The sequence below is a fragment of the Parasteatoda tepidariorum genome, chromosome X1, assembly GCF_043381705.1.
Source record: "Parasteatoda tepidariorum isolate YZ-2023 chromosome X1, CAS_Ptep_4.0, whole genome shotgun sequence".
Lineage (NCBI taxonomy): Eukaryota > Metazoa > Arthropoda > Arachnida > Araneae > Theridiidae > Parasteatoda > Parasteatoda tepidariorum.
This window is the reverse complement of record NC_092214.1, coordinates 3,385,102-3,408,626: the sequence shown is the minus strand read 5'-3', so window position 1 is coordinate 3,408,626 and position 23,525 is coordinate 3,385,102. Positions and strand designations below refer to the sequence as shown.

The 23,525-nt window shown below is 27.5% G+C and overlaps 1 protein-coding gene across 1 annotated transcript in view; it reads right to left on the bottom strand.

Annotated features, from left to right (window-relative positions):
* Window positions 1-11,306: 11,306 nt before the first annotated feature.
* LOC107451624 (uncharacterized) overlaps window positions 11,307-23,525 on the bottom strand; it is a 51,777-nt gene continuing 39,558 nt past the window's right edge. The window contains exon 2 of the mRNA XM_016067781.4: window positions 11,307-12,010. Within this exon, the coding sequence (XP_015923267.1) occupies window positions 11,613-12,010 (398 nt within the window). The 3' untranslated portion in view covers window positions 11,307-11,612. The remainder of the gene's footprint in view (window positions 12,011-23,525) is intronic.

Genomic DNA, 23,525 nt, shown 5'->3' with positions numbered 1-23,525 from the left:
TCTAATCCACCTTTACAAGAAATAAATGACCCATTGAAAGATAAAAATTATAATAAAATAAATTACGAATGAGCACATTAGCGTACGAATTTCAATACTGAAGATTACAAAGGTGTTTTATAATACTGTAGAAAACGCTCACATCATAAAAGTGGCTAAACTAAATGAGCTTCTATTTTAAATTAACAAAAAAGAATGAGATATCTTTTTATTATTCATATTTTATGGTAAATACAAATGATTTGCTTAAATGTGAACAACGCTACCTTTTTTATAAAAATATCGGTTGTGAATAATGGATGGTTACGTCAAAATATTTTTTAAGTGATCAATGAAAAAAATGCATATTAAGCAATTATTTAAGCTACCACTTAAACTTAATAACGACATTACTATAGATGCTGAACTCCTGCCAACTGAAACCAGTAATGAATTTTTAAAGTTTAGGCAATATTTGGTATCATTTTAAAGGAAATTTGTCGTGATTTATGAATTCAAAAATTATTTTTTGGAGTTATGCATGATTAAAGTAAAATTTATCATAAATGGAAAGTATTCATGATTTTAACTTTTAACAATAAAACAGTCTATTTTAAAGTTGTTAAAAATATTACGATTTTACATATAGTTTGATTTATATTGTAAAATAAACTGTTCCTGAGTCTAATTATGCTGTGATTACCGTCCGAAAAATTTTTTTCTTAGTTTTTAAGTAAAAAATTAGCTCAAATATATACTGTCCCCTCTGTTACAATTATTCTTTTAAGTTTATTTTATGCATTATGCAAAAAAAAATTTTACTTAATATTTGGTTTTTACAATAAAGTCTATTAGTAAAATCATGTTATGTTATATTTTTGAAGAAAAAAAAATTAAAAGTCATATGACAGAGGGGATCTAACAGAGGGGACAAAACTAAATGTCCCCTCAGTTACACGAAATTGATAGGCTGACCATTAAAAAGGAACTCTAGGAATGTAGAAAAGTGTTAATGCATCTTGACTCAACTAGTTTAAACCAGTTCCTCCACTAATAGAGCACACTTTTTATACGAAACTCTGCCATTCTTATTTAATAGTGCGTTTAGTTTATAGTTAAAAGTTTCCTAAGTGAGTAATCAATATGGGCAAAACAGCAACAGAAAGAATGAGAGAATATAGAATTGGAATTTTCCAAAAAAATGGAAGATATTTGTAAGAAGAAAGATAAGGAATATAAAACTAAAATTTGTGACAACAAAAGTATTTTGAAAAAAATCCTTAACAGAGAAATAGATAAAATGAAAAAAAAGAAGACAAAGAAATAATAAAAAGGCTCTGATACAAGCAGTAGAAATTTAGTAAGGATATTCTCTTTATAATATTCCTTAGGCATTGGGGAAGCATACTAAAAAAGCAAACCGTGCATTACCATTATCTCCAAGAAAACGTTATACTGTTCCATGCAAACTCTGTAACCTTATTACCAAAACAAAAGAAACAGCATATTAACAAAGTTTCTGATGAAACAAAAAAAAACTTGTAATAAATTTCTACTCATCTGATAAACTTTCTTACCACACTTCTGGTAGAGCTGAGTGCATGATTGTCAAAGAAAATGGACAGAAAGTTCACAAAGTCAAATGCGCACCATGATTGAAACATATCAAGTATCAAAGCAGATGCATCCAAACATAAAAATTGGCAAATCTTGGCTGTACTAGGCAAAAATTGGCAAGTTTTGCTGTACTAGGACCTATCCATATTTTATATGGATAGGTCCTAGTACAGTTTATATGGTAAAACACCATATAAAATGTGTATGTGTTACTCACGAAAATGTGAATTTTCTATTAAAATCACAGTTTTTTTACCTAATAATTACGTAGACTTCTTAAATATAGCGACTTGCGACAATCGCTCAGTTGCCTTTTTATTTCATAACCATCGTTGAAAACCCGACCCAAATTTGAGTTCACGGCTACCTATATTTAACTTCGCAGCTTTGTAATTTTGAACTCAATCCAAAAGACAAGGGAACTCCTCTATCAGTACCCCCAGGGGTTTTGATTTGTTTTAGGAACTTGGAGGACTTTGGGACTCGACATATTTAATGCACACCAGTCACCATTTAAAACACTGTGATTCTTTTGATGTTGCTATGGATAATTCTGCAAGACTAAAAAGTTCTAGGAAAAAATGGGGTAGTTAATTTTGTTACCCAAATAACTGAAATTGAGAAAAAAAACAAACAATGCACTTGTTTTTTTTAAACAGGGTCTGCTAAAATATAAACTTTCAAATCTAACTACAAAGATGTAGCACGGGTTTCAATTATAACAGTGCTGCCAACACCAATTTTAAATACCCGAAGAGTCACTTTTAGCAGTGATATTTCCCTTTAAGTTCTCGCCAAATTTGAAAGACGTCCCCTCTGTTACATTCCATGTCCTCTCTGTTACGATGCATCAATTCATTATTTGGACTTAAAAAAAGGGGGATTGGAATTTTAAAAGTCTTATAATAATTTATTTTATCTTGAAATGTGATAATTAAAAAAAAAAAAAAGCTTTAGGATTTTCCAAATCATAGAATTGAGCATAAAAAACAGTGCATGTCAAAAATGTGGGATTTTATTTGTCCCCTCTGTTACAACTACATTTAATTAACGTGCAATATAATTATGAGGATCTCTTATTATTTTATGCCAATTAATTAAACATTGCTCTCTAAAGTAGCATATTCTAGTAGAATTTTTGTCTTCAAGAATATTTCATATAATTTTTAGAATAAAATACATGTGTGATTTCCCCTCTGTTACGCTTGGAATTCAATATATCTTATACAAAGCTTAATATTAATTATTACCACACAGTATATAATTCTACGCTCTTCCTTTTATGTGATAAAAGCTATGAGAATACTTTTTAATTTTTAATTATTCAATGGATGCGATGTCCTTAAAAGTATATTAATTTCAGGGAAACAAATTGCCAACATATATTTTTTTAAAATTCGTACTATTCAAATGAATAATAATAATTAAAAAAATTATCTCGACAATAGAATGTTACGCTAATTGCAAAATCTTTATACTCATTTAATACTAACAGCCAGAAAAGAAAACAGTAAAATAGTTTTTCGAGGAAAGAAATTTTACGACCACTTCTATATTTATTTAATAAATCTGGATTTACTTATCCGCCTGCGTAGATGGTATGAATGACTTAAAAGCAGCTCCCTGTGATGTCGACGTAAATCTGTTTCTACCGTTGCCAAAGTTTGCCGACATTCCATTTTTTATGCCATATGTTTATTTGTTTTGTTATCTCCCTAATTGTCAGAATTTTATGAAATTTGGTTTCAGAGGTTATTTAATCGCGCTAAATCAAATCCAATAAAAAAATTCATTTTTTTTTTCTTTAGAAAAAGTGGTTTTTGCGTCAAAATAAGCATATTCGAGCACGTTTTCAGTTAACTGTTGTATAGAATTTAAAAGATTTTCCAGAGATATTTCTGAGAATGAAGATCCGTCCAACCATTAAAAAGTCATAAGGGTAATATCCTTATATTTTTGCTGACTGTGTCTACATAGTTAAATTATTCATCAAACATTGTTTTTCTTCCCAACACACTAAGGTATCTGTGTTACCTCTCAGTTAAGTAAATATTCTGGTTACGTTTACGGACTAACTAAATCTGTCGTATGTAATTTTATCATACCTTAGGGAAGCTTTATTATTTTAAAGATTTCCTTACTTTAGAGGATCCCTTTAGAGCTATTTTCATATCATTGATCCTTAATGATTCATATCGTCAATTTTAAGTTTTAGAAAAATACCAATTGCTGTTAAAATATAAGTGAAAAATTACGAAAAAATCTCCCATTTTTAACAATTTTCACACAAATCTGAAATAAGTCGCATAAAATTTCGTCATGACAAACTTTGCCACCCTTGTAATGTATAAATTCTTGAAATTATTTTCAGTGAAGAAGTTCCATTCCAATATTTAGATACATTTTCAGTGCAACTTATTCCTATACTAAAAAATATGCAAAAGATTTATAAAATTGAGCTTGCAATTAACATGATTTTTATTTAAATGCGCTCTTGTAATTGTTAAGAAAAGATTGTGAAAGAATTGTTAAGAAAGAATCAATTATAGAGTGTGTATGCATGCATAAAACTGCCCATGAAAAATTCATAATTAATAACCAGTTTAACCTCCTAAGCTTTAAATTACGGTTTAGATGATAACTTAGAAATATGTAGAAGAACTCATGAATACGTTAAAATATATTTTTTTACAAAATTTCAATTGATTAAATTTAATAGGCTTGTTTTCTTACTTTTAATGTTGCATTAAATAGTGATAGATATTAATTTTTCATATTTTTCTCAGATTGTTAGATATTTTATAGTGTATTTCTTCACATTCAGATCACAAACAAAATCTACTAGACTCTACTAAGATATGCCATCAAATTGTCTAGAAGGAAATCTTATAATATTTTATTGTAATTACAACTTACAATTCTATTTTAACATGACAACATACGAACAGTTTTTTAAGTGTTGTATCTCAGAAGGTAAGATATTGACGTTTTGCTACTTAAAAATTTAGTTATACTTAGCTTTCTTCTTCAATAAATATTAGATTGAAATTTCATAATCATAGATCTTATCATCATATATTTAGTAAAAAATACAAAACTGAAAAGTAAATTTTAAAAGAATAGATGGTTTTTATGCCATGCTCTAAGGTATCGTAATAAAAGTACGAAATGGTACCTCATTTACAAAATTGTATCACATTCTTTTAAACCAAAGTTTATTTATTTATTATACCTAAATCATTGCCAAAGCTCTTCGGTAACCATTACATAGCTCTTCGGTGTTGATATAAAATCAGAAACACAGTAAATGTTACCATAATCTGGTAGTTTTGAGTAGTATGTTCTGGTTAAATAAGGTCTGTTAATTTAATAATTTTAACTACCAAATAATGATTTTTGCAACATATCATTTGACAGCAGAATAGTTAAAATTTTTCATACGTAAATTTTAAATAAAACATCTGTTAAGTGACCATGCCCCAATTAAAATAATATATTTTCGTTAAACATTTCTCCCTCAAATATATATCTTTTGTATATTTATAGTAAAACAACTAAGAAAATACTCAAAATGTCAAAGTCGAAAAAGGTATTTAAAATATGAAAAGTTATTTTAAGTTACATTTTAATTTTAGAAGTCTATTATCAGATTTAGATTATCCTAATTTAATCTTAGATTTGGATATTGTTGAAAACACAATTATAAGTATTACGCTTCCAAGAAACTGGTTAAAATTTCAGAAATTCTGCCAAGTTTTTGTTCATTCCCTTTTCCGTTATTTCTTATAATTTGCTGTATTCTTTTATTTGTTATTATCTTTTATTTATTATTTTTTGTTATTTCTTATAATTTGCGTTATTTTTAATAATTTGCTGTATTTGAAAGTATTTCTTATAATTTGCTCTCAGAGCATCTGACTGATAGGTACCAGCATGGTTTTGAAGTTAATGCGGCTGGCGCGTAATGCTAACTACATTGCTGCAACAGTGCAGTTGTTTTTGTAACTTTAGAGCCCCTTCGCTCTTACATGTAACTTTTTGTAACTTTAGAATCCCCTCTCCCAACACTTTTCTAACCGGAGAACATTTACATTTAGGTAGCAATGCTGACCGCATTGCTACCATAATGCAGTTGTTTTTGTAATTCTGAAGCCATAAATTCCTACGCCTCTGACGATCAGCAAACTGGATATTGAGGGAGACGTTTATTTATTTACAATAAACCCTTTAAGAAGTATAAATTAATTAGTTAATGAAATATATAATAAATGTTTTATAAAATCTGTTGTTCTAACATTTTATTGTTGTTTTATAACTAGATGTGATTTGATCTAGGTCGTGAATTTGATTTTTACAATATTATGTAAAATATTGCCTTTTAAGTTATGCGCAATATACCGTATAATAAAAATGGAGTAGAAATGTATGTTTAATTTCAATGTTTGCGTGTATTATTAAACCCTTAGAGCTAAAAGCTATTCAGTAATTAATAATATATTCTATTTAATTTAAAAGTTGCTAAGAACTAAACACATAATATTTAGTTATATTGCATTATATTTAGCCAATAATCGTTTGAGTAACTCTGTATGAGCAAATTATAATTTTTTTTTACTTCTAATAATAATTAATGTCATTATTTTTACTATCTACTGTTGGAGATATGCCTTTAATGGGCATCCTAAAGGAATTTCTTTTAAAATTATATTTTATTTAATAGTTATGGATTTAATATTTTGGTTTTTCTTTAAATATTTTAATATACTGTCAACAAAATTTAACCAATTTCACAGTTATTGATAAGATTATCAACAATAACCCAAGATTATGAAACATGTAGACTTATCAAAAAATCTGAATTTCTATTATTTATTGATTATTTTTTATTTGGCTAAATTTTATTGTTTCATATTATTAAATATATGCCATTCTGTGCACAGCAAAAATGAAAACCTTAATTGGAGATATTAATAAAAAAAAATAATCAGTAAGTCAAAAAAATTTTGGATGTTTACATTTTTTGGGTGTTGAATGATCAATGACCGATCAATGAAAATCAATTTTGTTTACTGTGGCATTTTTCTGAAAAAGGTTGTTTATACTGTTTTTAAAAAATATTTTACTAAACTTTACTTTCTTCCTAGAATATTTATTGTAAAAAGAATGCGAATATATGCACATCAAAAAAATGCACAGAATGCAGATTGTACATTTTTTAAAAACAAATAGATTTCTCTATGATAAAAAGGTTTAAACACTTTTATAGACTCTTTGGTAACACTTTTTTAAAGACTTAAACTATACATTTTCTTTTTGAAAAAATTATGATTGAAAAGAGATTATTTAAATGTTTCAAATGAGTGAATAAATTTAAGACTTGTTTTGCTAAATTATATGTAAAATTAAAAAAAATATTATTTCTTAAGCAATTTTCAAATTATTTTTGAACTATGAGGTGGCGTATAAAACAATGAAGGGCTTTATTTAGTCCCTATGCTGCAGGTTGGGTATCCATGCTATGCAGTGTTAAAAAGGTTTCTTAACTTGTCACTATACATTTTAATTTCCGTTTGATCTTCAATCCAGCGAAAAATTTTGGTGCGCAGTTACCATCATTTTTGATGCTGATGGAAATTAAATTCATATTTTAGTACAGAACTGTAGTTATCGTGCAAAAAATCATATAAAATTGACAAAATAACAATTGTTGAATAGAATTAATGTAAATATTTTTTTCTAAAAATGTGCTTGTTTCCTAAGCAAAATGTTTTTGCAAAGAAGTCATTAAATTGATTCTAATGTTCATGTGCGGACTGCAAACAAACAAAGAAATAAAAAATGAAAAAATGGAAAAGTAAATAAGAAGAGTAAAAAATAATAGTTCACTTCAAGACCAAAAGTAGCCATACACCTAACTTTTTTACAGTTCTTATTTTGTATGCTTTTGTTTTGTATTAAATTTTTAGTATGCACCTTATTAAGTTCTGGAGTTGTATATTAACACTGTTGTTGTTTATCATTAATATTTTGGTCTCAGCAAGCTTAGTTCAGATAATATGGACCACTGAAAGATTAAAGTTGTACAGATTTAGCATAGTATCTAAATCGTTGAAAGTATTCATACTTAACAGTATTTGATTGTAATAGTTATTATGGTATTATTAACTGTGAATACTGAATGTGATCTGTTATTGTAATTATGATTATTTTTTTGATTTCTTAATTTAATTATTTTGAAAAAATATTATTTTAACTGCTTCATAAAATTGAGCTTTTTTACACTTCTTTATGTAAAATTTTGAAAGAAATAGCAATTGTTTTGATTTCTCGAGATAGTCATTAATTTAGATTGGTTTCTGAATTGGGTTTCAATAATTTATCTTAGCACTTAATATATACCTATTTCTACTATAGCCGGTCAAATGGCCAGTCATATTTATGTTTCTTGATTGAATGTATGAAATATGGATGTTATTAAGGAAATAAACTTTATTAGAATTAAGAGAAATTGTATATTGCCAATTTTTATGTATTACAAATACAAAGAATAAGAATTTTTAATTCATTGCTCTATGCAATTTCTACATATACAGGGGTTTCCATTGTGCATTTTCCGCTTCTAATTGTTATTATTTCTATAGTTCTTATAATTATTCTTATAATTATAAGAATGTATAAGAGCTATAAGAATTATAACTCTTATAATTATTCTTAAAATTAATATTATTTATTCTATGAACGTGTGTGGTCTTGATTGTTATGACTGTTAACAGTAGATTGTTAACAGTTAGTTAGAAATGAAGTAAAGCTATCAAAATAAAATATAAGCTACTTACCAAAACATTTAGTTTGTGTCACTTCTTCTTACGCAAAAATACCATTCGAAAATTTTAGATACTTTTTTAAAATTTGAATTCATAGTTATTCTGATTGAACTAACTACGCAACAGTCTTCGCAGAAATGTGCAGCTAATCGAATGCAATACGTTGGACACGCATTACATCGTAGTTTCTGATCTAATGACCTTATGTAGCAATAAATTGTTCTCTCTGTCAAATGACCGGTTGTGGTAGGAATAGGTATATTACAAATATTATTTGAAACAAACAAAATATATTTAATAAAATAATAGAATATTAACTGTATATAATTGTTAGAAAAAGTCATGGAGTCAAATGTGCAAAAAGGATAAGATGATAAACGCATTTTCGATGCAAAGTTCTGGTACGGTTATGGTATGTTGAGTGATAACATTATGCATAGAATAGGTTGGAAGTTAAAACTGTTATTCAAACTAAGAGGCGATAATAAACTGCTTTATTATCTTTCGTTTTTATAAAGAATTTCTTCTACTCTGCCTGAAAGAAACAAATTTCTTCCCCTGCAATTTATTCCATATTGGTTTCCCCGGTAAAGATCTATTTTTAATAAAGAGTAACTACCTTGAATTTTTTAAATACCTTTGTTTTCATGAAATTAATTTAAAATTTTAAGGCTATGTGACAAAATTATATGCTTGTTTAAGATAAAGATAAAAAATAAGTTTAGCATTAACTTTTTTTAATATCATCTTGCAAAATTATTGCCATGTCATTATGGAAATTCTCCTGATATCGTTCTTTATCAGTAACATATACATCTATATACACTAAATAATATTGAAGTCTGAGAAAATTCCTATGCGGGTTTAAATGACAAAGTCTTGAAAACTTTCTCTTAATCGGACTCGTTTGAGGTGTTGCTGACTATGTGAGCTACATTAGGTATCTGAGTTGTATAATCTAAGAACTGGTTTCCCTTGTTATGTTACATTTCTGGAATCTGGTCATAATAATCTTTTACAAAAATAAAATAAAATAAACAGTAAGTTATGACTGATTAGGCTAATCACACGCATCTTTTAGTTATCTTATGAATATGTAAGTTTTTTACTTTCAAAATCTTGGATATACTGTTGCAACAGAGCTTAATATGAACATTTGAAATACTATTTAAAAATAGATTCCCCAATGAATACATGAAAAAAAACTGCATGAAAAAGCATCTCACATAATTGAATTTAATTGTTAAATAAATAATATCAATATTGTGTGTTGATTTATTTGAGTTTAATAAAATATGTAATAGAGACTAATTTTTGGCATTTTAAGTATTTCATTGCAGTTGTATTGCTACGGGAACTCCAAACAGTATAATATATGAGAAGCAGTATAGTAAATCGTATTAGTTTATTATTTTGATTCATTAAAGCAAACTGAGATTTATATTTTAAAATTTTGATATTTTTTTATTTTTTATATGTCATACAAATTTTTTATAATTTTTTGTTGATAAAAAGTGAATTTCATGACTTGTAGGATTTAAAAAATTTGATTTTCTACGATAATTTATCTATTACAAGTCAAAAAAATGTTTGTTTTAGCAAATTCTATGCTCTAGATAATGAGATTTTATATATTTCAACATTATGAATAATTTGTAGATGTAACTCATGTACATCATTACAAGAGTTGAATCCTGATGTTATTAGTATGGATATTATAATGAAGTACATTGTACAGAGATTTGATATAAGGACATAAATACTTGTGTGGATATCATTATACGGTTATCAACAGTCCGGATGTCATGAGAATATACGTATACTGATGTACGCGTTTCAAATCTCCGTACTGTTGACATCATGTTGACTATTCTTAGCTGGGTATTCATACTTACCATAAAAATCATGCAAAACGAGGCCATTTTGTCCCCCCACCAAAAGCATAGTTAACATTTGAAAAAAAACATTCAGTTAACTTCTTACTGAACTGAATTAACATTTTGTAGTGACATCAAAACAGCATTTATGGAAACCTACCTGTGAATAGCTTCAACTAGTCATGAATTGGGCAATGACGTATAAGATTTTATCTAATAGTATTTTAGCATAATTCAGGAAGTGTTTAACTCACTAAATGTATAATTAATATTATTTTAAATTAACTTCAATTTTTATAAAAATTTGAAACATTTTACTTAATTTAAATTTCAAAAGTAATTACACAGTGTTGTAGGTAACATTTTTTTAGAAGTGTATTGGGTTGACAAATAAATTTCCCCGTATTTTCAAATTTTCTCATGTATATGTGTGGAAGTATTACGTTTTCTTTCCCGGTTCCTTTGCAAATTTTCGTACGAAAGTTGGTTTCATCATTCTTCATCGAACTCAATTTGACGGGCAGGACGAGGTGCATTTTTGAGGTCCATTTTTTAAACTTCGCATACCAATCACGAGCTCTTCTATGGCATTCTCTATATACCTAGCACAAATGTCACGATCAGCTTTTTCGGCCTTAGAACTTTGACTATAGGTTTCATAAATGCGCATTTTCTCATCGTGACACTCCATTTTAATGATATAAAAATTAATAAAAATTAATATAATTAATTACATTATTATAAATTCCAGACAAATAAAAAAATTCTCTTCTAAAAGATTTAAAAAAATCACTGATTACAAGTTATACAAGTTAAATGTTAAATTAGATGTCTAATCCAATAGTATTCAACCCACTAGAAAAGTTTTTTACTAATAAAAAATCTATGCTATAAAGAGAATCGTTAATGAAAGCGAAATAAATAAAACTATTTATGACACACTAATCAAAACAGCTCGTACAACAAAAAGAACTTACCTCAATTTTTGTAAGAAAAGGTGAATAAGAGATGCAATCATTGAAAAGTGCTTTATTCAGTGCTACATTACAAAATGGAACTCACCTTGTAAGTCAGCTTATATGAGGCTGGCTACTATAAACTAAATATTTGAGTCAGCGTATATGAGGCTGACTAATACAAACCAAATATTTGCTCACATATAATCAGTCTTAAGAGTACTTTTGAATGATGTTGTTGATAATTTATATTTTATTTTTTAGTACAGCAATAAAAATTTCAGTATTGACTACAAAAAGAACTCAGTTGAAAAATATTGAAAGACTTCAGGTGATATGCAAAGCACGATTATTTGACGTCATCTAGGACAAATTGTCAATCCAGTCATTGAAGGAATGCAATACGGTAGATTCGGTAAAGACACAATGGGGGAAAAAAAGGTAGAAGGTAAACCAGCAATGTGACTTGGATGTGGAGGATAAGGTCTAGATGCCATGCGTAATTTTTCTATTTCAGCTTCTTTAAGTCGTTTTTCTTTTGCTCTTCGATTTTGAAACCAAATTTTTACTTGAGTTTCCGTAAGACTTAAAGAAGATGAAAACTCAGCTCTTTCTGCTATTGATAAATATTGCTTGGAACGAAATTTTCGTTCTAAGGCTAATAATTGTTGTGTTGTAAAAGGAGTCCTGGGTTTCCTATTACTTTTGTGTCTTCTTAAGTGACAAGTAAGAGGCTTTGATGAAGATCCATCCGCTCCTGTAAGAAAACGATTCTTATTAATTTTTCTTTGTGGGAATATATCATACTTCAAATCTAAAATAGTTTTAATGATTTTCTATAATTTCATTTCTATTTATGACTATGGTTACGGCACAAAAAAAAAAGATAGAAAATTTAAAACTGGATTAATTACTTGCATGACACATTAGAAAAACAGTGGGAATTTATAATTGCAATTAGAATTAATGATGTTGTTGAAATTATAAATCAGTTTTATAACTTTTTATCTTCCTAGCTATAGGACAAAAATAAAATAAAATCGAAAATAAATGTGATAATTCAAAAATAAATGTGAATACAAAAATTTGCTCGATAATTTCAAATAACACTGATTTCGAAAAGCAATTGGAGCTTTTATGTTATACCTAAAATATTAGATGCAATACCAGTAAATTATATTCAAGTGTCTTTTGCGTACTTTCCTCAAATTATAAAACTTGCTGATCCCTATTTTTAGGAGCCTGGGAGAGGCGATAACTTATTAGGGCCGGAATATTTTACCATCTCTTAAAATTTGGTCAGGTTGAAGTACCTAAGTCAGAATTAAAATTCCAAAACCCTGTTTTTGGATTTATAGTCACTGGAAGTATCTCAAGTTCAATTGACCAATCACAGCAGAAAGCTAATTGTGGATTAGTTTATGTCTGCTGTGAAATAGAAAAACATATTAAAGAGTTTCAGCAACTGGAATCCATCGGAATTAAAGATGTTGCAATGATTGTTTACAATGAGACAGATCAATCATTAGCACAGCGCGAAAAAACTGTACGTTACAAAGATAACCACTATGAAGCTAAACTACCTTGGAAACGAGGTTGGAGGAAACTTAGCGATAATTCTGCAGTAGCCAAAAAGAGATTTGATACGTTAGTGCGCAGATTCAAAAGGGTTCCAAATTTATTTTTACAATATCGTGAAACATTAAATGATTATGTGAATAAGAACATGATGGAAAAAGTATCTAATTCTAGGAAACTCAAAGATAAACCCTTATTTTACCTACCACATCAACATGTTTTATATATGTATCGAGCAAACATTATTGTTTTTAATTTTAAGTTTTTAATTTTCAAGGCTGGGATTATGTTTAAGAGCAAGCAATGCGTCGTCATTGCATGCGTTGCTAAGGTGACTGTTTAATAATTCCTTTTAATTAAGATTATTATGCATTGATACTTTGGTTAGTTGAATTGTGGAATATGAAGTCCTGTAAAATTCTCCTAAAGTTGCTGACATTAAAGAGAATTTCATCTCTTGAATGATCAGAAATTCTAGTCTACAGTTTAATTCTTAAACTATCTTCGGCGCAAATTAATTAGGTCATGAAACTAACAGCATGACTAAAAGTCTTTTTAATATAGCTATTAAAATCATTTATCTAAAGACAAAAAATATTTAATAATTATTATTTTTATTATTTAATTTAGCAACGGTAGAAACTTGTTTAATTGATATCATAATTTTTACTTCAAGTCATGTCACTTATGCAAATAAAATGCTTTTTTTCACTTAAAACTATACTTATTTATGAAAAAAATTGAGTAATGACAGACAAGATTCTTTAGTAGAAATTTTAATAAAAGTAAGCAACACCTTCAGGCCTAAAAATGCGTTTTATAAATTTAAGGCTTTTTTTTTAATGAAAAAGAGTTACAACTGCGGACAAATTATATAAGTTTATACAGGGACCATATAATCAAAAAAACAATTTCCCAATATCAGTCTTCGAAAATTTTAAATAAATAAATGCATTTTAAAAACTTACTTAGTTATTAAATTCAAAATCTAATTAAAGAAGTGATGCATTCTTTTAATTAGCACGATTATACACGTTTTTGTATCGCCTCGTACTATAGAGTAAAAATTACTTTTTGTTCCAACTAAGTCTTTACTTCATTTCGCATGAAAGTAGAGCAAAACTTTGAATACGAGTTTTTGTTAAATTATTTCAAATGCATAGGATAATTGAGCAGTGGGATACATTTAAAACAGCGAAATATAGCTTATATTACTCTATACTGTATATAAATAACCGCATGAATAATACGAGTAGCTATTACCAGTGCGTACTTACCTTTCAATTATGGGTAAAAGTTACTATCATATACAAAACTTTGAGGGAAAAAAAAGACAGTACATTTATAAGAAATGAGCAAAGAGGACAAAACTAATTCAACTGAGTGTACATCGCAATAAGGAATGTCGCTTAGGAGAAAAAAAACAAAGGGAAAATTTTTTTCTAGGAAAAAAAAGGAGTGCTTAACTTCCTACACTAAGACAAGAAAGTGAGACTTCGATGAGTCTTTAAAGTTGAAGATGAGTGGGACGATACTCAAAACTAATTCTTTGGCTGCCTAAGGAAATTAACTGTCGCAACAGAAGGTATTTCTCGATAAATGAGGGTAATTAATGGAAAGAAAAGTAAACAATATTTTTGGATGGAAAATACTGAAAATTGATAGTTTCGCAAGTTTGAAATAGCTCAAGTAATACTTGTGCCCCGATTCGACCTGCCACCCTTAGTGAGGGCCAGCTCGGCCACTCTCAACTGGTTGCCTTTTTAAGTTCCTGTAACCATTTCTTGAATACATGTTTCATCATGCATAAACATCAACAGTGTGTAACAAATTCCTCCTTATGAGAGGTTTCCTACCTTTATTATAACAATAGTAATGATTAACTACTGTAATAGTTTAACATACTTATTCAGAATTGTCCAACAATTATAATTTAAAGCAATTTTATAAATCTAAATTGTAGAGTATTTTATTTGGATTCATACGTTATTTTCTGGTAACGTTTTTAGAAATATCTCACAAATTCTGCCACTCGATATGCCCAGAGTATATCAGTTCAATATGGTTATTTCTAATTTTTACCCTGACATGCCATACCGATCACGTCAAACAGAGATCTCACAAATTTTAACAAAAATCGCTGAGAATTGGGACCAAAGGGGAAGAAATAAGACATTATTGTATTTAAGAATTTTTTAAACTAACTTTTTTTAGTCCTCTAGTCATGCTTATTTTTATTGACGAAATGTATACTCCAATTGCTGGGCATTAGAAAAAAATTTATTTAAAAGTTATATTATTGATATTATTTTAAAATAACATGTAATGATAGATAGAGCATTGTAAGAGCGATAGTACCAAATAGTTCTTCTATATTAATAGTATGATTTGCATGTACACCATCAATGTTTATTCGTGCTTTCTTGTTAATAATACTTAATAATTAAAAAGTAATGATACTAAACATTTTTGATGTGCACTTATAATAAAAGTATTGATATATTGCTTATTATATAACTTTTCTCGACATATATGGGTAAATTCAATTGTTTCATCAATTGAAAAAAATATATATCGGGCATGTGTACCCAAAATATTATTTGAAAAAATACTTTATTTTATACGATATCGAGCTTTCATATACAATTTATAGGTTGTAAAAAACCCTCTTATAATGCGAAAAGTTTACACCTATCACACCCTATCGTCTGTAAATTGTTTACAAGTTGTCGAGAGTTGTTTTCCATTCTGATATGCATTTACTAAAACAAAGTTAAACCATTATAATATGTGAGGTACAACCCCGATTGTGGCAAAATTAGCTCTATTTTCTAGTGGACAATCTATCAATAGGATTCATACTAGCCACGAAAATTTAGTGGTACAAAAACTTAACATGCTAGACAAACTTGAGAAAAAAAAATCGAACTATGCAATAACATAATTTATGTCATAGTATACATTTGAAATCATTAAATGCTATTGTTAGAACACTCTAAAACTAATTAGGTTCATTTCCTCATAATTAGTATTTATTAAAATTAAGTGAAAAAAAAACTAAAATAATATTACTAAAAAGATTCAAAGTACAGACTAAGAGGCTGAGACCAAAGAAAAACAGAAAAAGTAAGAACTTACAAAATATTATATTTAAAATTAATTATATGAAAATTATAAAATTCAATATAAAGTCAATTCTTAAATAACAAAAAATATAGTTTTATTGATAAACTATTATACTGTCAGTACATGAACGGAAAGCACAGCTGGTAAGTTTAAAATTTCAACATTTAAATATTTTTGGAACAGACATTTTGAGCGATTCCATTTGAAATATTTTTAAAAATAAAATAAACAAATTGCAATCATCGTGGCTTATATGCATTCATTACATGAATTTCAATCTACGTATTATTTAACATACCAAAAAGTGCCTTTAATGCAAAATTCTTCATATTCTATCGAAATTGGTCAACATTTCTTCCTGAAAAAAATCTTTATCAAACATAAAAGCAGTTCAAGCATTACGTAAGTTTATTTTTGGCAATTTTGTACTCCCTTTGTCAGCAACAACTCCCCCGGTAGATGCTTACTTAAAATTTGAATGACCCCTGAGTCCAAATGTATGCAAAATAGAATAAAACATTTTATTCAAAATTAAAGGATTGCAAAAAAGTTTTAGAAGTGCTTGGTTGAAATTGCTCACTCAAAAATTGTGTTGAATTTCGTCCTGCGCAATAACACTTTGGAAAAAAGTAAAATTTGTCAGAATTGTGGCTATAAAAAATGTGTAAAATTTGAACTTTTTAGCATAAATCTTCAAGAAAATATAAGCATATACATCTGTTCAAAAAACAGATCGAAAATGCCTCCAAATTCTTTCTTCAAATAGATAATCTTAAAATAAGTTTATTCAAATATTATTTCATATTTGGAAAAGGGTATTATCGTTGGGTATTATTAGGGTATTTGACTTTATTATGGCATCACTGTGACAATTCATATTATCTTTGAGGCAATTACTTCAGAAAAAATTAAAATTTCAGCAAGAAAAAAAATCCACTTAGGTTTATAAATGATAATGCTTCTTTTAGCGCGTCAATTTTCAACTTAGTAATTTCAGTTAAGTCGATTGCAAAGTGGTTACATAGTATTTTTCACTACAAGTTTAATAGTTAATAATTATCGAATGTTAAGTTTTTTCTTTAATTCCCTCATATCCCTTAAATTTTTTACATGCCTTCAATATTTCAAATTTCTAAGTCTTATTTTTTTCCCCCCAACAAAACAACAAATAGTGATGAAAGGTAAAAAAAAGGGAGAAAAAATTTCCAACAAAGGAACTTAACATTGCAATAACTTCTAAACAATTTGGAATTACGAAAAAAAAAAACCATGTTAAGCTTTTAAATAAAAAACACTCTTTCTGCTTGTCAAATTTCAATCTTGTAGTTGCATTTCAGTGGTCTGTAGAACGGCTCATATGGAATATTTTCCCGCAAGTATGACAATTTTTTATTAATTTTCGAACTAATAATTGAATATTAATCTCTTCTTATACTCCCTGTGCATTTTTATACTCAACATCGTACTTCAAAGCATTAAGTTTATGTGCAGACGAAATGCTCGTAGTTTAACTCCCAAAAGCAGCGGTGGTAGCGCTTGCGATATTATAATATAGAGATTTTTTTTAACATTTATTTTGACATTAATTGTGTTCATTTAATTTTAAAATATTACAATACACTGCTTGGCAATTGCTAAGGAACAGTTACATTTTTTGGAATAATTAATAATAGACCTTGATTGAAAAAATGAAATTAAGTAGATATTTAGTTGCGACAATGTGTATTTATTATAATGCAAAATGGTACAATTATTGTCGCATCAAAAAATAAGAAAATTTAATGTAAAAAATATCCTCCTTGGACGATTTTCAAAGAGTGAAATATATCTTCTTCTACATTGAACCATTATAATAATTTTGGAAGGACATAAATTACAACTGCTATTTAAAAATCAAGATTTCGAATTACAAAACCTTTAAATATTTTAATTTCTCAACTGTTCTTTTCTTCAAAAAGAAAGCCTAAAATGTTGTAGAAATGGGCAAATATATTAATTATTTTACAAACGCAAATAATATAAAATAGAAAATAAAAACCATATATGTATAACAGTGCTTGCTGAAATTGTTGATAAGGATGCATTGTTATATAAATGAAGAGAAAACTAAAAAAATGTGATCACAATGAAATAACATTGACACAGGAATCGAAAATAAACACTCAAGAAATATTTAAAAACGAAAGAACCTTTCAACAGTGAAATAACTTCCACTTAATGAAAATCGAAAATGAATAAAAATCGAATCTTTGATTTAATAAAAACCGAATCAATATCTTCAAGAAAACAAAATAAGGACTCACCCCTTTTATATGTCGTAACTTCTTTCTTGCGCCATCGAACATTAAATAATAATTCAGAATAAAACGGAATTAGTTAAGTTGAATATTCATTTTTATCTATCAAAATCACCACCACGAAAGATTATCACCCTATTTAAAGCATCACTCTTTTCACCAAATAAATAAACTTTATGCAAAAAAGCTATAACTAAACTACTACTAAAAACATTTAAAAGGAAAACATAGAGCGCCTAACATATAAAACTTACTCAATAAAAATTGAAGAATTTTTCATAGTAAAATTTCTTTTTCAAATCTGCGTATTGCGAACGTAAGCAATATTAGTACAAATGTATGCTCAGTTGAATAAAGCATTTTATTTAAAAGGTTATGAAACGATTACAGAAATGCTTAGTTTATGGAATTTTTCACATAAAAATTGTGTTATTTTTCTTCCCCAGCCGTTTTAAACTTTATTATGACGTTACTGCAACAATCTGTGTTATCTGGGCCATTAACATATGAAAGGAAAATTTACAAATTAAGTGGTAAAAATAAGGTATATTTTGGTTTTATTAAACAGAAATATGTTGTTTTACCAGAAATATCATAACCATAGAGAACAGAAATTTGACCAGAATTTTCTTCTCCGTGCTGGATGGTACAGGTGTAAGTACGGGTAACATAATTCTGTATTCTCATCTCAGAAAACCATAACCTAAATTTATTCTTTACAGATAATGAGCAGTATATAAGTTCTCATTCTACCATTCGATTGGAGAAGGAAAAGGTTTCGTCAGAATCAAAGAAAATTTCTGAAATGTTTCCTGAAAGCCTCTATTTAGCTTATTAAGTCTGTGAATTTAAATTGCATCGAATAAAAGGCGATTATCCAAGTAAAAATGAAAACTCATAACATTTTCATGCCTTGACTTTTTCAGTTGATAATGAATCTGGATTGAAGTATCTGATTTACAAACATTCCTTTTATACATGTTAGATATGGAACAGATATTCTACTTCATACAAAGAGAGTAATCAAACATGATAACGATATAAATGAAATTATGAAAGGGAAGAAAAAATTAAAAATCAAGTGAACGATAAAATTAAAATAAAATGCTATTTTGAATTCAAAGGAAAATGTAACATTCTCAACTAATGATGAATTTAGATTGAAAGAAGTAATTAACAAATATACGCTTTATATATTCCGCTTCATACAAAAAAAAGTAATCAAACATTAAACCAATAGGTATGAATGTAAAAAGTTAGTGATGAAGCTAAAAGATAACAAATTATGAAAAAATAAAAATTTTAATTTAAAATTTCAAATAATATTAAAATTTATTTAATATTAAGTTAAGTATTAATTTATAATAATATTTAATTAAAATAATATAGAATGTATTTAGAATGAGGGGTGTGATTAACAAATACATTTACTTATGTTCAAAGTGGATATTCCGCCTCATACAAAGAAAGACCAAAATGTATGAGAAAACAGTTCTTCAGAACAGTTCTTTCGAAGTACTTTAAAGATAATAATCGTTTTTCTTTGATTAGAAAGTTGATATAGAATTTTTTTCAGTTTGAACGATCCATTTTGGAGATAGACAGAACCAAATTAACAAATATAAATTGAAATAATTTGTTAGAGGGCAGCAAAAACGAATCAAATAATAATAAATGAACGCTTTTAAACGACTTCCAACTGTTTTCTGTCATTGAGGATTAATATGACTTGCAAATATTATCTTACTATTTGGCTTGCATTTTGTTGACAATTCACTCCGCTATTTACCGGCAAATTCATTCGAAAAAAAGAAAAAAAAACATCTATTACTTTTGCCATCTTGTTTCTAGACATGACAGAATAACGGATTACTCAGCAGCACGCAATTCGTATTTTCTTTTTCTATGGCCAACACACAGAAGACGTTGGTAACGCCCCTAAAGAAGCTGAAATACTTTAAGAATAGAAAATTGGTTTTGAATGCTCTTGCGATGAAAGAAAAAGATAAGAAAGAAATGTTTCTCGCCTTTTTTCGTGTAAATTAATTTTTATCTAAGTCGGATCATAAATCGGTTCTTTTTTTTCCGAGTAGAACTCCAACGTTTTTGATGTGTTCCACTATCTAGGTTTAAAGATCTGAGTATTTTAAAATATATTACGGCACTTCTTTTGATAGATTAATTAAACGATGTTACTCAGTGAAAAGCCGAAAAATTGAATTTAAAAATAGTAGCAACACGTTTTTCTCTGACTGTTCTTGTGGGGAAAAGAATTTTACTCTCGAAAAAATACATAGGATCTAATAATAATTGAGTCAACTTATTAAAGTTGTTACGTGATTTAAATACAGAATTCATATTATTTCTACAAAAATAGATAGGTATTTAAGTATTTGCATTTTATAGTTATTCGTTTCATTTTTAAACTACATATTTACTTTATATTTGATTTCAGGTTTATTTATATTAGCTTCACTATCACTGTACTTAGAGGCGATAAGAATTCAAGCAAATCACGAAATATAATATGCATGGCCTTCTTATAATAATTGAATAACTCGTCCAACTAATTTTAATACTAAATTCAATCTTCAGTTTACTGTGGAAAAATACTTCACTTAAGATGTAATGATTTGCGTTTTTTTGTTCTTTCATTCATATTTAATCAAAATATTTCTTTTGTAGTCTTTTATTTTTTGAATCTAAGACTTTTAAATGCTTCTAAATTTTTAAGATTTTAATACCCTACTTATGATAAAAGTAGTTGCCACTATTTTTGATGCTCAGACCACTAAAGTTTATAAAAACAATAAGCTATGATACAGTTTGTAAAATTATTTTTTCAATATAATTTATAGCAAGAAGAAATAGTTTAGGCTGTATACACTAAATTTTAAAATGAAATGAGTAAATCACATATTAACATAGAGAATATTAAAACGAATTTGAATTAAGCTTAACAAAAGTAGATAGGAATGAAATAATATAAAATTATTCAATACAATTGACTAATATTTAAAAATTAAAATATACTTAACCTCATCACACACACATTTATTTCTTTAAAAAAATCCAATTATAAGAACATGCATTTCTTAACGGTAAACTTTTGTTTCAATAGATGTATCGCAGCCCTCACGCCATCTCGAACTTGATTGTAATCAATCTACTGTTGTCATCTGATGATATCCAAACTACGCTAAAATCAGAAGTGAAAATAATTGACGAATGGTGTGTATGCACGTGAACTTGGTGTAAGCAGTCTTCATTATTAGTGTTTAGATTTATCTACATTCTTTAAAGTGTATATTAAAGCTCGATTTCATATGAACATGAAATAAAGTGTTTCTCCATGTAATTTTTTATGTTCTTTATTAGGTTGTCCAAATTTAGGAGCAGGAAGAAAAATTTATGTATGTTTGCTAGGATTTTTTGAAGGAAATAAATGTACCATATATTTTTTATACACTGTAAAAAATTTGATGAACAGTTTCCACCAATTTTGGTGTTGAAATAAACTAAACTTTTTACAGTATCACATTCTTTTAAATTTACTTTTACACTGTTATAGCAACTTTTATCTAGTTTTTAATTTTTTTTTTACTGACAACACATTTTTTCGTACGGATTAGAATAAATTTATGGCCTCATAGCAAAAACATTTTGCTTAAAAACAAACATATTTTTAGCAATTTATTTACTCTAATTCTTCTAAACTATTGTTAGTTTTGAATTTTTATTAAAAAATTAATTAATTAATTGTTATTTTCCAATTTTTTGCTCGATAACTACGGTTCTGTACTTAAAAATGTATTTAGATTTGCTCAACACCAAAAATGGTGGCAACTAAATACACAAAAATTTTTTACGGTGTAATGTATCTTAGACCAAATGAAAATTTTTAAAATGTTTGTCCATAATGTTTTTACTGTTCTACAATCGATCGAGAAAGTGAATTATCAAATTTGTCGAGAGAATAAAATGAAATCATAGATAAAATTTTTGAAATTTTGCAAAATTTATAAAAGTTTTAGCAAATACTAAATTTGCATAATGATGGTCACCGACGAAAACTGATCTCATTACTGGCTATCCGATCGATTCATAGAAAAATCATTCTATTCATATGTCGCATTATAAATAAATCTTAAATTTATTATAAATGAAAATCATCGATGCATTTTTCGATTTTCCTTTTAACATGAACTCTTAAGCAATGTTAAAAATTATTTTACTAAGTTCTAAGCTAAGCAATTAGGACAGAATAAATAATTATTTCTAATAAGTATATAAAAAACATATGTCCATGCAATGTAATTTTGTTTCTCTTTTTTGAATTTTGCACTCTTTTAGGGATGGAAAAGAGGGATGGATTGATAAAATAAATATTTTACTGGATGCAGCATTAAGGAGAATTACGTTATAAAGGATTCTTACGAAATATAAGGAATGTTTTCTTTGTTTAAAGAATAAATTTTTCTTGTGTAATAAGATTCTAAAAGTAATAAAAGATATTTTCAGTGATATCGGTCAACGATATTAATCAATTTTTAGTGGAATAGATCTGCATTTTAAAAACAACTTTTTCTCGCTATTATACATATATTAAGAATATAAAAGCAATAAAAAACATTACTGTGGTTAAAACTTTACTCCTTTTGAAAGGCATTAATGGATTTCATTACTGACTGTTGAAGATAGCCCGCCTTTATTCAGTTACTTCTAATATTTTGGATATATTTAAATAAATAATTAAAAATAGCTGACATTATTGCAATTTACCCCAAATATTGCATAGAGAAAATCACGTGCTACCCGATGAATTCTGTTAAAATTACCGTACTTGTATGGTAATGAAACCAAAATATACTGTATTTAAACCATTCATTAATTGTTAGCTTGGTAATGGTTTATCAAGAATTCTGGTTTTCAAAATTACAGTTCTTATTACTATCTATTTAGTAAGAAATACAAATTTGATTTAACCATATAAATAGTTTCTAGGCAATATTCTAAGGTATCATGATAAAATTATCAAATTTTTCCACATTTACTACCAAAGAACAGGGTAATAAAACCATATTTTATTGTTAATATTATCAAAAGTCATTAACTGAAAGTTTCAGTAAAAATTGAAGTGCTTTTTGGTGTCTCCACAGAGCCAAAAACACGACAAATTTTACCATATTCTTGTAGTTTTGACCATTATTTTTTGTAACAGTGTAGTTAGTGGATTCAATCGGTTTCAGAAAGAACAACCCTTTAATAAAA